Genomic DNA, 12,050 nt, shown 5'->3' on the forward strand with positions numbered 1-12,050 from the left:
AGTTTGTACCTGTTCTATAACCAGTTAGTGTAACCAGTGAGTACCATGATAATACTGAAACTAAACAAAATATACGACATAGAAAATCATGCCCCAAGGTTTAATCTTAGCTAGTTCCTATCATCCTTGGGTTGATAGCATTCTCTATGTATGTATATATTAGAATTCATTCATTCTTTGTTTTCTCTCCATGTTCTGCATTTTCAAAGCATCTGTCTAACAATTTAATTAGACATGATGTTTGCTTTAATTATGCTGTCATTTTGAGTGCCTACCCACCATGCCTCTCTTTGCATCTCACAAATACACTAACCTGGGCAGAAACCTCATTTAAATGCACAAATTTAATTAAAGTTTTGCTTACTTTGGCAAACATGTCTGATGGTTCATAATTTGTAAGTGGGAGTTTGAGGAAGTAGCTCAAATATAAGCTGAAGATACAGAAACAGAGATTTGACTAATGCCTGCTCTGATTTTAAAGTTCTCTTGTCAGTGATACAATAGTAAAAGCAAATATTGTTTCAAGTGTGACATTTTGAGAGTTTTATTTTGCAAAGAACTCTTCAAACTGCAGTTGAATTATATAGATAAGTATAGCAGGATGGATGTTTTCTATTGATCCCTAAGAGGAATCTTTGGTTCTGTAGCAGCGGGTGACATTGACATACTGGAAAGGCAAATAATACACAGATGAGTCAAAACATTACCTTTATTATCTCGTAACAGCAGTGAATGTGAAGGTCTGGGACATATTAAACCATAAGCACACAGTGGGTTCTCATAGTCAGTGTGCTGATGCAGGAGAAATGGGCAGTAATGAAGACCTTAGCGACTTTGACAAGAGCCAAATCATTAAGGTGAGATGGCAGGCACTGAGTATCTCCAAATCAGTGGTGAGAACTAACCTGCAGTGGTCTGAGGAGAGATGGACAATGAACCACTGATGGGGTGTTGATCAGTCAAGGTTCATTGTTATGGACTACTAACTAGTTAACTGACAAATTACTTTAATCAAGGTTAAGGGAGTAATGTGATGGTCAAAGACAAAGACCAGTCAGAGTGGCCATGCTAAGCCCAGTCAACTGTGGAAGGCACCTACAGTAGGCACAAAAGCATCATAACTGGACCTTGGGAAAATATAAGAAGGTCACCTGGTTCAGTGAATCCCAATTTCTTTCACAACATCCAGGTACATGTACATCATTTACCTGGGGAAGAGATTGCACCAGGATGCTTTGTAGGAAGAAGGCAAGCCAGGAGGATAGTGATGGTCTGGGCAATGTTCTGCTGAAAAGCCCTGGGTCTGGGCATTTATGTGAACATTTAAACATGCCACCTAGCCAAACATTGTTGTGGACCAGGTACATTACTCTGTAATGGCAATAGCGTTCCCTAATAGCAGGGACAAGAAGGCCAAACCATGGTGTCTCCACCTTAAAATTTGCAGGATGTGGTGCTAATGTTTTAGTGACAGATAGCACAGGGGCCGAGGTCTTGTCCAGTCCATGCATCGGTGAGTCAGATCTGTTTTCTGTAGCACATCAAAGACCAATGTTTTGGCTCTTTTATGTAAGTAGACAGACAGAAATCATATAAACAGGAGTTTTTATGGGGTCTGATTGTATATGAATGAATCCTGTCCTATTATTCATTGGGATGCATCATGCATTCAGAACTTCCTAGAGTACCACAATGGCATGAGCTGAGAAATTAACAGCAATAGACGAAGTAGAATTTAAATTCCCAGTGATGATTCTTTTTTAGGCTTTACTGTTAACGAAGGTAAATAGAATGGAGCAACAAATGTGCAAAATACAAATCTGTGTATTATCTTACAGTTACAATGCCACCTGCTACGATCAGAAGCTCATTATAACTCTACCTCTCTTTTTCTTTCCCTGCTTATCCATAATTGCCTGTGATAAACAATGCTGTGATCGTATGCTAATAACTAATGGAGTTAGCTTTTACTCAAAAGTAAAGACAGGAGTTTAGTGTGGAACATTCCCTGCAACTTTTTGTGCTTGGTATGGCTTCACTTTTCAAAAATAGCAGTATTTTATTTTCTATATCTAATATGTACTCCCAGTTTTTTTGGACTTGCTTGTGTTTGCATGTGAGAGGGCAATTTTCTGTAACAGTTAGCTATCTGTTTTGTAAAATGGGTGTCCATTTCCTCTTGTTTGTCACAAAATTGGTGTCATAGAATAAAATGATACAGATGGCAAAATAGCATTTGAATGAAATATTCAGTTATATCAGTCATGAAAGAAACCTCATTCATTGTCGAATGCTGCTCTCACTTTGTATTTCCTGCAGTGAAAATATTTAGGAATTTAATTTGGTAATAGTTCTACTTTCCTTGTCCTAAATAACTATATGACTGTGTTATGAAAAGTTAGTATTATGTTTATTCTTCATTATTGATTAATTCAAAGAAAAGCATTTGCATATGAGGCTGAAGCTGAAACCTGGACTTTTTGCTGTCCTGAAAGGCAAAGAGGACAACAGGCTCCCCGAAGATATGAATCAAAATGAAATAAGTTTGTATTTTTTACACACCGAATATAGTATGACAGTTGTATTTTGTTATTTTATGCGACACCTCCGTATCACCAAATCCCTTCTTTAGAGATAATAATAGCTTTCTAAGTTTAAGTTTGGAGGCTGCAGGTGTACAGCAGAAAGTTAAAGTCTTTAGCTCCGTCATTTAATAATTCATCCTGAATTCCTGGTGATCTCAAGAGATTGTGTAGTCTTAATTATAGTCTAGGCTTCAGACCTGTAAATGAGGAATGAGCTCCTTTTCGACTGCTCATCCAACACGTTGGCTGTCGCTTAATTAGCAAACACTCTGTTTTTAGAGATCTGTTTTTAGAGATGCATGTAAGATCAGTTTTTGCAACACTTTTCATCCCGATGAATTATTTTTTAAATTAATCAGCAAATCAGACTGTTATTGTATTACTCCTCTTTGTCCTTTTTTTTTTGTCCTTCCACATATGCAGCTTTTTAATTTCACACTAGGTTCAGAATGTCCCCAAACCATATCTCCAACTTAATCTTTTCACACTCCACATTTCCAAAGCCCTGGTGATGTCCCACTGCGGATCAGACAGTAAAAAATCCAGGCTGTTCTTTTAAGTTGTCAAAGATAATCCCCGATTAAACACACAGAGCGGTTAATACCTCTCTACAGAATTGGAGAGAAGTATAAAAAGCAGCATTTGGAGGGAAAAAAACGACTCTCCTGTGATATACCAGCAGTGGTGGCCACTAATACTGAGACGTGACTTAAAATTACTCGACGTATTTATTAATAAAAGAGTACAAAGCTGTTCACTAAATGGTTGCTGTAAATAAAAGGCACAGTGGACATGAGTGGACTGGCTGTTAACTTTGTTAGAGTGTGCAGTGCTATAGGGTGTTATATGATTAAAGTACCTCCGGGTAGAAATCCAGTAAAAAGCAATATATACATTCAGTGCGCTGCCGAAATCTCATATCTTTCCTTTTACTGCACTATAGTGGTGTGACACAATGCACTCTGTATCTATAGAGTGCTCCAAATATTTGGCTCTGTATTCAGATTTAAACCTGAAGTGGGCGTGGCCTAAAACAGGGAAGCCAGCATGGTGTGTAAAATGTAGGGATGTGCTTGGCCCTTTTTTTTTTTTAAATCCTACCAACACATTTATTTTTATTATATTTTCTTATTAATTTAAATGCTTTCATTTCCCCAAATCGGAAAAATTCTTAGCCTAATTTAATCCACCACAACCCTGACCAAGCAGTTACTAAGGACGAATAAACGAATGCAGTTACGTCCATGTTAATGAACGTGCTCTTTTTGCTTGTCCTGCTATTTAGCGCAATTTATTGGTTACGTCCCACAGGATCCCAGTGCCAGAGTGCCAGCGCATATCTCCAGCCTTGTGAACAAAAATAGTGCTCTTTCTCTTATCCGTAGCCATTCTTGTACCTGTATATGTTATTAGCCCATTCTGAGTAACGTATTTATATTTGGTTTCTGAATTTACATTCATGTACACTGTATGAGCAAAAATATGTGCTCACCTGACTAAATCACCATTCAGGGTTTAGTCTCTGCTTTGCTAATAACATCCACTCTTCTGGTAAAGCTTTTCATTACATTGTCAAGCTGGACATGGGGCTTTTTTATTTTTTTACGTCCAGCAGTTTGAGAAAGGCCCTAATATAGGTGTGATGCTCAGGTGTACACATACTTTTGGACATATAGTGTATCAGTTGAACCGTTACTACCCCTTACAGAACAGTAGTCAATATGTGCAACCCTTGAGTCATGCAAAAAGTCATCAGTTTATCAAATCTTGTAAATGATGGTAATTCAATTAAAGTGGGTAAAATACTTTTCTCAGTTTCCAGAGTTTTACTTTTGTATCTTAAAAATGTAGTAATGCATTTGACCTTAAAATAGTGCCTTTTATCTCTATTAATTATAGCACCAACTCAACATTTGATCCTACCTTAATTACTTACTTTCTTGTTTTGTTTTTCATGAAAACAGCAAGAACATGTGGATCGAACCTGCGAGGTCCCAAAGGTGTAATCACCTCTCCGAACTACCCTGTCCAGTACGAGAACAACGCCCACTGTGTGTGGGTCATCACAGCCTTGGATCCTGAGAAGGTCAGTCTGGATTTTCCCAGCTTCTTTTCTAAACTGTGCAATGAATGCTTTTGAGATTATGAGAGAGAAAAAAAGGGATATTTTTCTCTGTGAAGCCAACAGATATTGTTTTGGACATAATGCGAGAAAAATGAGGCTGTAGACCCAGGAGCCCATCTGCATAGCCTTCAACCTGCATTGTGTTTCAAAATAAATAATGCCTCTTGCCATTATGCCTAAATTATGGCTGTCACTTCTTTCTGTAGGACTGAATAATGGTGTCCCTGATCTGTAGCTCTATATCAGTCAGTAAACACATTATGAATTTAGTGCTTCGCAGAGACTCGTATTCTTAGACATTTATGGAAATAATATATGCCTTATGTAGATGCTAAACTAACATTGCTTATATAATTTCTGTAGACTCGGGTACAGATGCTGAAGTGATTCAATGCGAGTCGTGTTTATGCGTAATTTACCTTATGTAACCGAACCCGTTCACCTTACAATAAATGTTCTCGTGTGCTGCATTACTGCTAAAGCTTTTCATTTACAGAAAAAAAATGGTTTAGAATTTGATATTACTGATTAGCCTGAATTGCTGTCCAACATCTCTGGATCCAATCTGCAGTCTCCACGCTTTTTCTTCATGTTTTGTTTCTTATTTTGAATCTGAGCACTGAACCATGAATGTATTCTCTTGGAATGCAAGATAAATGTTACTAGAATTTGATTAGCCGGTGCTCAATTACAAGAACAGTGCTTTATTTAGCTAAATATAAGCTATAATTATTCCTCATTGTGTCTGGTCTATGCACCGGTCAATACATTTTCTTTGCATGCACTGACACTTTAATTATAGCCACTGCACATTTATTTTATACACAAACTCTGCATCATACATATCTAACATGCGGTTTTAAACTCCCAGCCTATGATATTTTACATACCGTTAATCTGTACGGACATTTCAGTCTGTAAATAACTTGGAGAGTTAGGTATATGTATATTCATTCTTTCTTATTCCGCGTGTTTATTGTGCACTTTGTCTTGTGCTGCTCTTGTGATAAGTCCTTGTCCACCCTGTTGCTCTTGTGTTTTGGCTGTTGAATTAATAAAGTACTCTCTGCTCTACTCTACAACATGCAGTGGGGTCCAAAAGTCTGAGAGCACTAGCGAAATGCTTCTGTTTGGGATTCATTTTCAACTGAGCACAAACATTTTTATTACAAACAATATCAACAGCAACCGATTTTTATAAATAGATCTTTAGTAGAATTTTAGAATCGGATGGGTTTCAGAGTTTTATATTAAAAATTTTTATTTCAGTATCCAGTGTGCACTTAAGCTGACACAGACTCCAGATGTTTGTAGAAAACATGTGGACAAGCATGAGGAAAATGGTCGCTTTCGTAAATTTGCTGAAATTCTATTAGTGACCTAGACATCTTAAAAATTGAGTGCATGAAATTTTGCACATTGCCTTTTTCTTGCTCAAAATGTAAATAAATAAAAATTAAATTCCAGATTTTCAGTATGGTCTTAGATATTTGGACCCAACCGTACAGGAACCTCGGCATACGAATTTAATTCGTTCTGGAGGCGAGTTCTTAAGGTGAAAATTAGTATTTCGATAAGAATTTTCCCATGTGAAATAATGTAAATGCAGAGAATCCGTTCCAGCCACCCAAAAACATGACCAATATTCCCAATACGTATCATATGTAAACTGTATGCCTGCTTAAAAAGAACTGACCCAAGCCAAGCTTTCCATGTCAAGGGTCCTCACAAGAAGTCATGCCACCAAGCTTGGGGGTAAAATAGAACAGACCACCCACACCACCAATCTGTCAACAAAAAAAACGTGCAAAAAATCACGTAGCTTTTGAACACTTGTCGAAGGCGATATTGGTATCGTGGGTTGACTGTTTTGAAACAGCTTTCGCAGACTGAGAAAAAAATTTGTAAACTCATTTTGGTTGTCTCGCTTGGCTTTCCACTGACGCAAACTAAGTTTTGAACGGCTCCTGAACGTACAAGCAACTTCTTCAGCATTCACTTTGGGTTGTATATCAAAAAAATTTCAATTCTTAAGGCGAAAATTCCTAAGGTAGGGCATTTATATGCTAAGGTTCCACTATATACAGTATCCCTTTGCCAACACTTAATACATGCATGAGAACAATGTTAACTATAATTAATGACTAATTTCCACATACTATTCTATGTGATGTCTTGATGACTAACCAGCTTAATTCTCAAATTCCCATTATTTTTCATTCTGTGAGTTTATGTACTTATTATAGGTGAACGTGTTGATGAATTGTATATCACTCAATGCCTTCATTTACAAATGGGAATAATTATGGTTTAAATATTTGGTGGCCAGGGAAAACTCTTCACACTGTGAAATTTTGACACTATATATACTAAACAAAATACTTCACGAACAGAAATATATTTCTCCTCTTCGTATATCTCAACCTCGAGTACATTTTTAGCATTTTAAGACTGATTGCATGTGCCACTGTGTTTGTTAAACTGACTCTTTACCCAGTATGATTTTTTGCAGGCAAAAGGCCAAGTCGAAATTAGAAAGTAGATCAAAATGTTATTTTTTTAGCCATAACCAGATTGTATTTTTTTGCCATTTGCCAGAGCTCTGCAACAGACCAGCACGCACATTTGGTTAAGTAATGCCTAATTAAGTGCTGTTATTATGATAATTGAGCAATGGCTAATCAAGTTTAAGCAACACTTGAACTTCATGAAGTGCATTCTGGTCTTCTACTACTTAAGCACTTAAGCAATTATAAAGTGTCCCTAAAAGGATGTGTGTCATAAAAGTACATCATTTAATAATGGTTAAGTCATACAAAGAGAACGTGTTAATGATTCATCACAGTATGCTTATTTTAAAAGCAAGATGTTAAATTATATTTAAAAAAACAAAAACAAAAAACAACACACACACACAGACAGACAGACATGCACTCGAAGAGAACAGATGTCAGCAAAAAGAATCCTTAACAAGTGTGTAGAGTCATTACGCAACCATTGCCGAAATAGTTACATAGCACTGATTGAGTTGTATAAAGTATTTGCTACTGAATATATTAAGTATACATTTTATATACAAGTATTGTGTATTGCTCAGTAGCTGTGTAGTGTTGAGCAGCATGTAGCTACAGTTAGCTTACGGTTTTGAATCACATTTATTAATACATAAAAAATGCTCAGTAAAATACACATTATGTAAATTTCTTACATTTCATTTATGCTAGTTATTAAAAGTTAATTGAGCTGTTTAATAATAATTGATGCCTTATTGAATAATGGATTAATGTCCATTAATATATGAATGATTAATAATTGAATTAAATATGATTATTATTATTATTATTATTATTATTATTGTTGTTGTTGTTGTTGTTGTTGTTATTGTTACTATTGTGAGAGTATTTAACCCATTGTGCTTTGAGGAAACTTATTTTTAATAAACAGTAAGCAAACAGGGATTTTTTTATTTAAAAACACACTGCTACTCATAATAATAATAATAATAATAATAATAATAATAATAATAATAATAATAATAATTTAAGCTGAAAAATTTATGTTTTTTATTTTTTTGTTTTATGGACTTTCGGATTTCTTGGACATTGGGTCCAAATGAGTGTCCCCCAAAAATACACCATGAAATGACATGACTGACTGCATGTTAGACAAGGAAGTGGAATTTTAGTAGCTAAACTAAAGACAGTGGTATGGTGAAATGGGACTGGCAGTGTTTTATCAGCTGAAGTGTAATCCTGTTGAGGGGTTTGTTGTACTCGTGTTCAGTACTGGAGAGATGGACAGGACGTACTCATCTATTTGCACTTTGAGTAGAGTGCCCTACAAAAGTCCATGCCCAATTTTCCTCTTCTTGAGAAATGTGAGTCCAACACCATGATGTAGAGTCATTGACATAAGAAGTCAAACCAAGCTGTCAGAGTGGTGTGTATTCATAAGAAATGTAGATCAAACTTCTTTCTTTTTTGAATGTTGTCTGTATTACACTGAGTGTGTCCTCACTACAGTGTAGAGAAGAAATACAGTATGTGTAGTGTGAGGATTTGGGAAACGGTGGCACTGGTTCTCTTGGGAAAAAAATAATAAAAAATACCCCATACAGATTAAAGCAGACTGCGTTCTATATAGAGGGAAAGTAAAATGTGTAGAAAGCATTGAAACAGATGATACACCATTAATATTTGTCATCTAAAATGAAATTGCACTCCATTTATCATGTGCATGATTCCCAGGGTGTGAAATTGATGTCCTATGTGTTTGGGATGTATTTGCTATGACCATTGTTGCTCCAGAAGTATTAAATCATTCACCTAAAACTTGTATATTGTATTTTGGACTTGACTATGCAATCAAAATCCATTGGTATCGTTTTCACAGAGCAGCTCAGTAACATTATCACAAAGACGGATGTCAATATTAATAATAGAAATAAACATCTGGTTGACAAGCTTCCTGCAAATATATTTTCCGCCTTCTTCGTCGCTAAATCGATGTTTTATCAACCGTATCACAATAGTGATGACCTGCATACAAGTGCGCATATTTTGATTTTTTGCTGCTTTGAATCCAGTCTAAAGTGAAAATGGTAGGGGTTAATGATACACAGATTTAACTGCAGATCATTATGAGAACATGCACAGAAGGTAAATGATGAATAGAGACAGAATGTTGCAAGCTGCGCACTGCAGTCAAGCGCATAAAGCACATGGTTTCCTGCTACGAACCAACTTCCTTGGAACTGCATGCTCATCAAGTCGCTACATGTGTGCGGATTTGGTCTGAACATATTACGTGCAAACATGCTTTTAAATGGCTGAACGATTCATTTCTCCACTAAACACCACAGTCATTACAACACCAGAGGCGTCCTGGCCTTGTGTGTGATGCGTAAAGTTGACGAAAGACAAACAGAAGGATGTGACGAATACTGTACGCTTCATGAAAGCTTTCGGGGTAATTGCCAGTTAATCAGAGTTGTTTGTTCCTATTTCTTTGTGCATAAACAAGTATCCAAATTGAAATGACATAGTGAAGAAACTACAAATCCGCTAACTTTCGAGACCTGAACTGCACCCAGGTAATTTTAATTATCTAGAAGGGTCAACCAGAAAATCAACTTTAGCACCTGTGCAAGCCTGCTGTGAATTTCAACAGCTTTCCCTGCTTAAATATTGATATAACTTTTGAACTTAAGTCATTGCATTGAATACTGAATACATAAATAGTGGTTTAAGAGAGGCCATTTTTAGACTAAAACTTGTTTAAAAACCCCACTGAGCCACTGGGGTTTGAATGTCAGTGCCTTTTGTGCTGCTCTACCAACCTTACCGTAATATATTAATGTATGGCCACAAAAATAACAACTGAACAAAAAATTGGCTTGCACTTTAATAAAGTGACAGGAAATTTGCACCATTTTGACCAGCACAAAAATGGCATCTGCTGTCTTAGATGAACATGTCTTAGAGCAAACTAATTCACTGATATAAATACATTCACACAGAATCTTAAAGGAGAGAGATAAATTCTCACATATAAAAATTATCACTTTTAGCACATAATAGAAAATAACAATGTGTTTAACTTTAAAACGAACTTTTAAACCTGGCAACGCCATCTATACTGCTTGAAGCTACGTACATGCTGATAGTGAGAGGTGGAGAAAAGTACCTGCTGCTAGTTGTTAAGCGTTAGTACATCAAACAGATTATGTAACAAACCACACTTCCAACTTGCCCGGTTCTCTACCAAAGCTGACTGAGGAGAACATGTTTCAATGTTTGCGTGCATAGTGTTGACACATCTTTAGATATGCCTTTTAGCAAAGTAAGATACCTTATAGCTTTATTGTTTATGGCAGCTAGCGGAGGCTGTGTCTCTAAACAGCCCGGGCTCCTGATTAAGTCTCGGCTTAATAAAACCTGACAAATGGTAAACTCTTCTAACAACGTTCTCTGTTAGATAATCAGTCTGTGATTAATCGTCTTGTGTTGCAGAGAAAAGCATGACGTAACCAGTGAACATACAGAAGAGTCAGGTGGAAAAGATAAAACGACTACGTACATTTGAAGTACATGAAGCAGAATTGGTCTTGAAAGCAAAGTTAGAACACTAATTCGGCTCACGATGATTTATGAGGATCTTCACGTGTGCAGTTCCTGTCCGATTTTTCTAATCATAAGCTATTATGAACGCCAAGCCCTGCCATTAACATGTTCGCATCATTAGCCAAATGATCCAGCTATTCAGCTGTATGAAAGCGCTATAAACACACAAAATTCGCTTCATAATGATTTATGACTATGGTTGAATTATTTTCTTTTCCTTGTAAATAAAAAATTTGGGTACTTGATTTGCTATGCAAGTCCAAAGTTTTGTACAGCTGACGTAACGTGGCAAAGTCCTGCGACTAAATTCATCCCATTTATCGGTCTTAAATTTCTCTTTCATGGAAAAAGCACTCCAGTGTTGCTGTTGGCTTGAAAAGTATGTGCTGAACCAAAAAAAAAAAAGTTGGCCAAATGTCAAGTATATAAACAGTAAACCTTTGTGAAGGTAGAAATTGTGAGGCACAAAACAAATGTTTTCTTTTAATAAGCCTTTGAGACTGTGTACTAACTCTAAAAGTTAGAGGGGGGCGAAAAAAGCCATTTGTCAGGCTTTAGAGTTTTGTATAAAATGAAGTGATCAATATTGGTCTAAAACGTTGTAGTTAAGCCAGTTGAGGGAACAATCGCTTAGATTCTGTCACGTTAGGATTGTGTTTATATGGACCGTGAGTGGTGGTTTTCGCCTCTGGCTAAGTCTCGTGTAAAAAGTGTCTTTACTTTTTGACAGGATAATTTAAGGAGCTTCGGTTTAGACTTCTGATTTGATGCCTCGCCAAGCAATTCGCTCTAAACACTCTGACATCTTATACAGATTGGCCATTAAGTACTTCTGAGGTTTATAGCTGGCCCCGTCGAAAATCTGTGCTTCTTCAACTAGCATGACCTCACTCCCGTCTGTATTTTTACTTGTAGTGTTAACAAACGACACTCATATTGTGTAGGTGAGTGTTATAGTTTTAGCGAGGGGAATTAAATCAAAATCATAGCCCATTCAGTTTAAGCTATGATCAATTAGGCACATTTCTGTAGGTGCAATTGAGAATAAGAGCGCATTTGGAAATGAGAAGTGCACTCATTGTTGTGCTCAAAGCACCTCCGATTGCTTTCAGAGTCATTGAAACCAAATTGAGTGACAGAACTTTCTCTTAAATGATATTACAAGGACTTACGATGTGGGAGTGTTTTGATGATGTGATAGTTTGAGTTCTACTACTT

The 12,050-nt window shown here is 36.5% G+C and overlaps 1 protein-coding gene across 5 annotated transcripts in view; it reads left to right on the forward strand.

Moving 5' to 3' along the window:
• Window positions 1–12,050, forward strand: part of csmd1a (CUB and Sushi multiple domains 1a) — a 331,961-nt gene that overhangs the window by 213,767 nt on the left and 106,144 nt on the right. For all 5 annotated transcript variants that reach the window (XM_058386490.1, XM_058386491.1, XM_058386494.1 and 2 more), the window contains exon 10: window positions 4,550–4,671. In XM_058386490.1, the coding sequence (XP_058242473.1) occupies window positions 4,550–4,671 (122 nt within the window). The remainder of the gene's footprint in view (window positions 1–4,549; window positions 4,672–12,050) is intronic.

Source organism: Hemibagrus wyckioides, linkage group LG03 (assembly GCF_019097595.1).
Source record: "Hemibagrus wyckioides isolate EC202008001 linkage group LG03, SWU_Hwy_1.0, whole genome shotgun sequence".
NCBI classification, from domain to species: Eukaryota; Metazoa; Chordata; class Actinopteri; order Siluriformes; family Bagridae; genus Hemibagrus; species Hemibagrus wyckioides.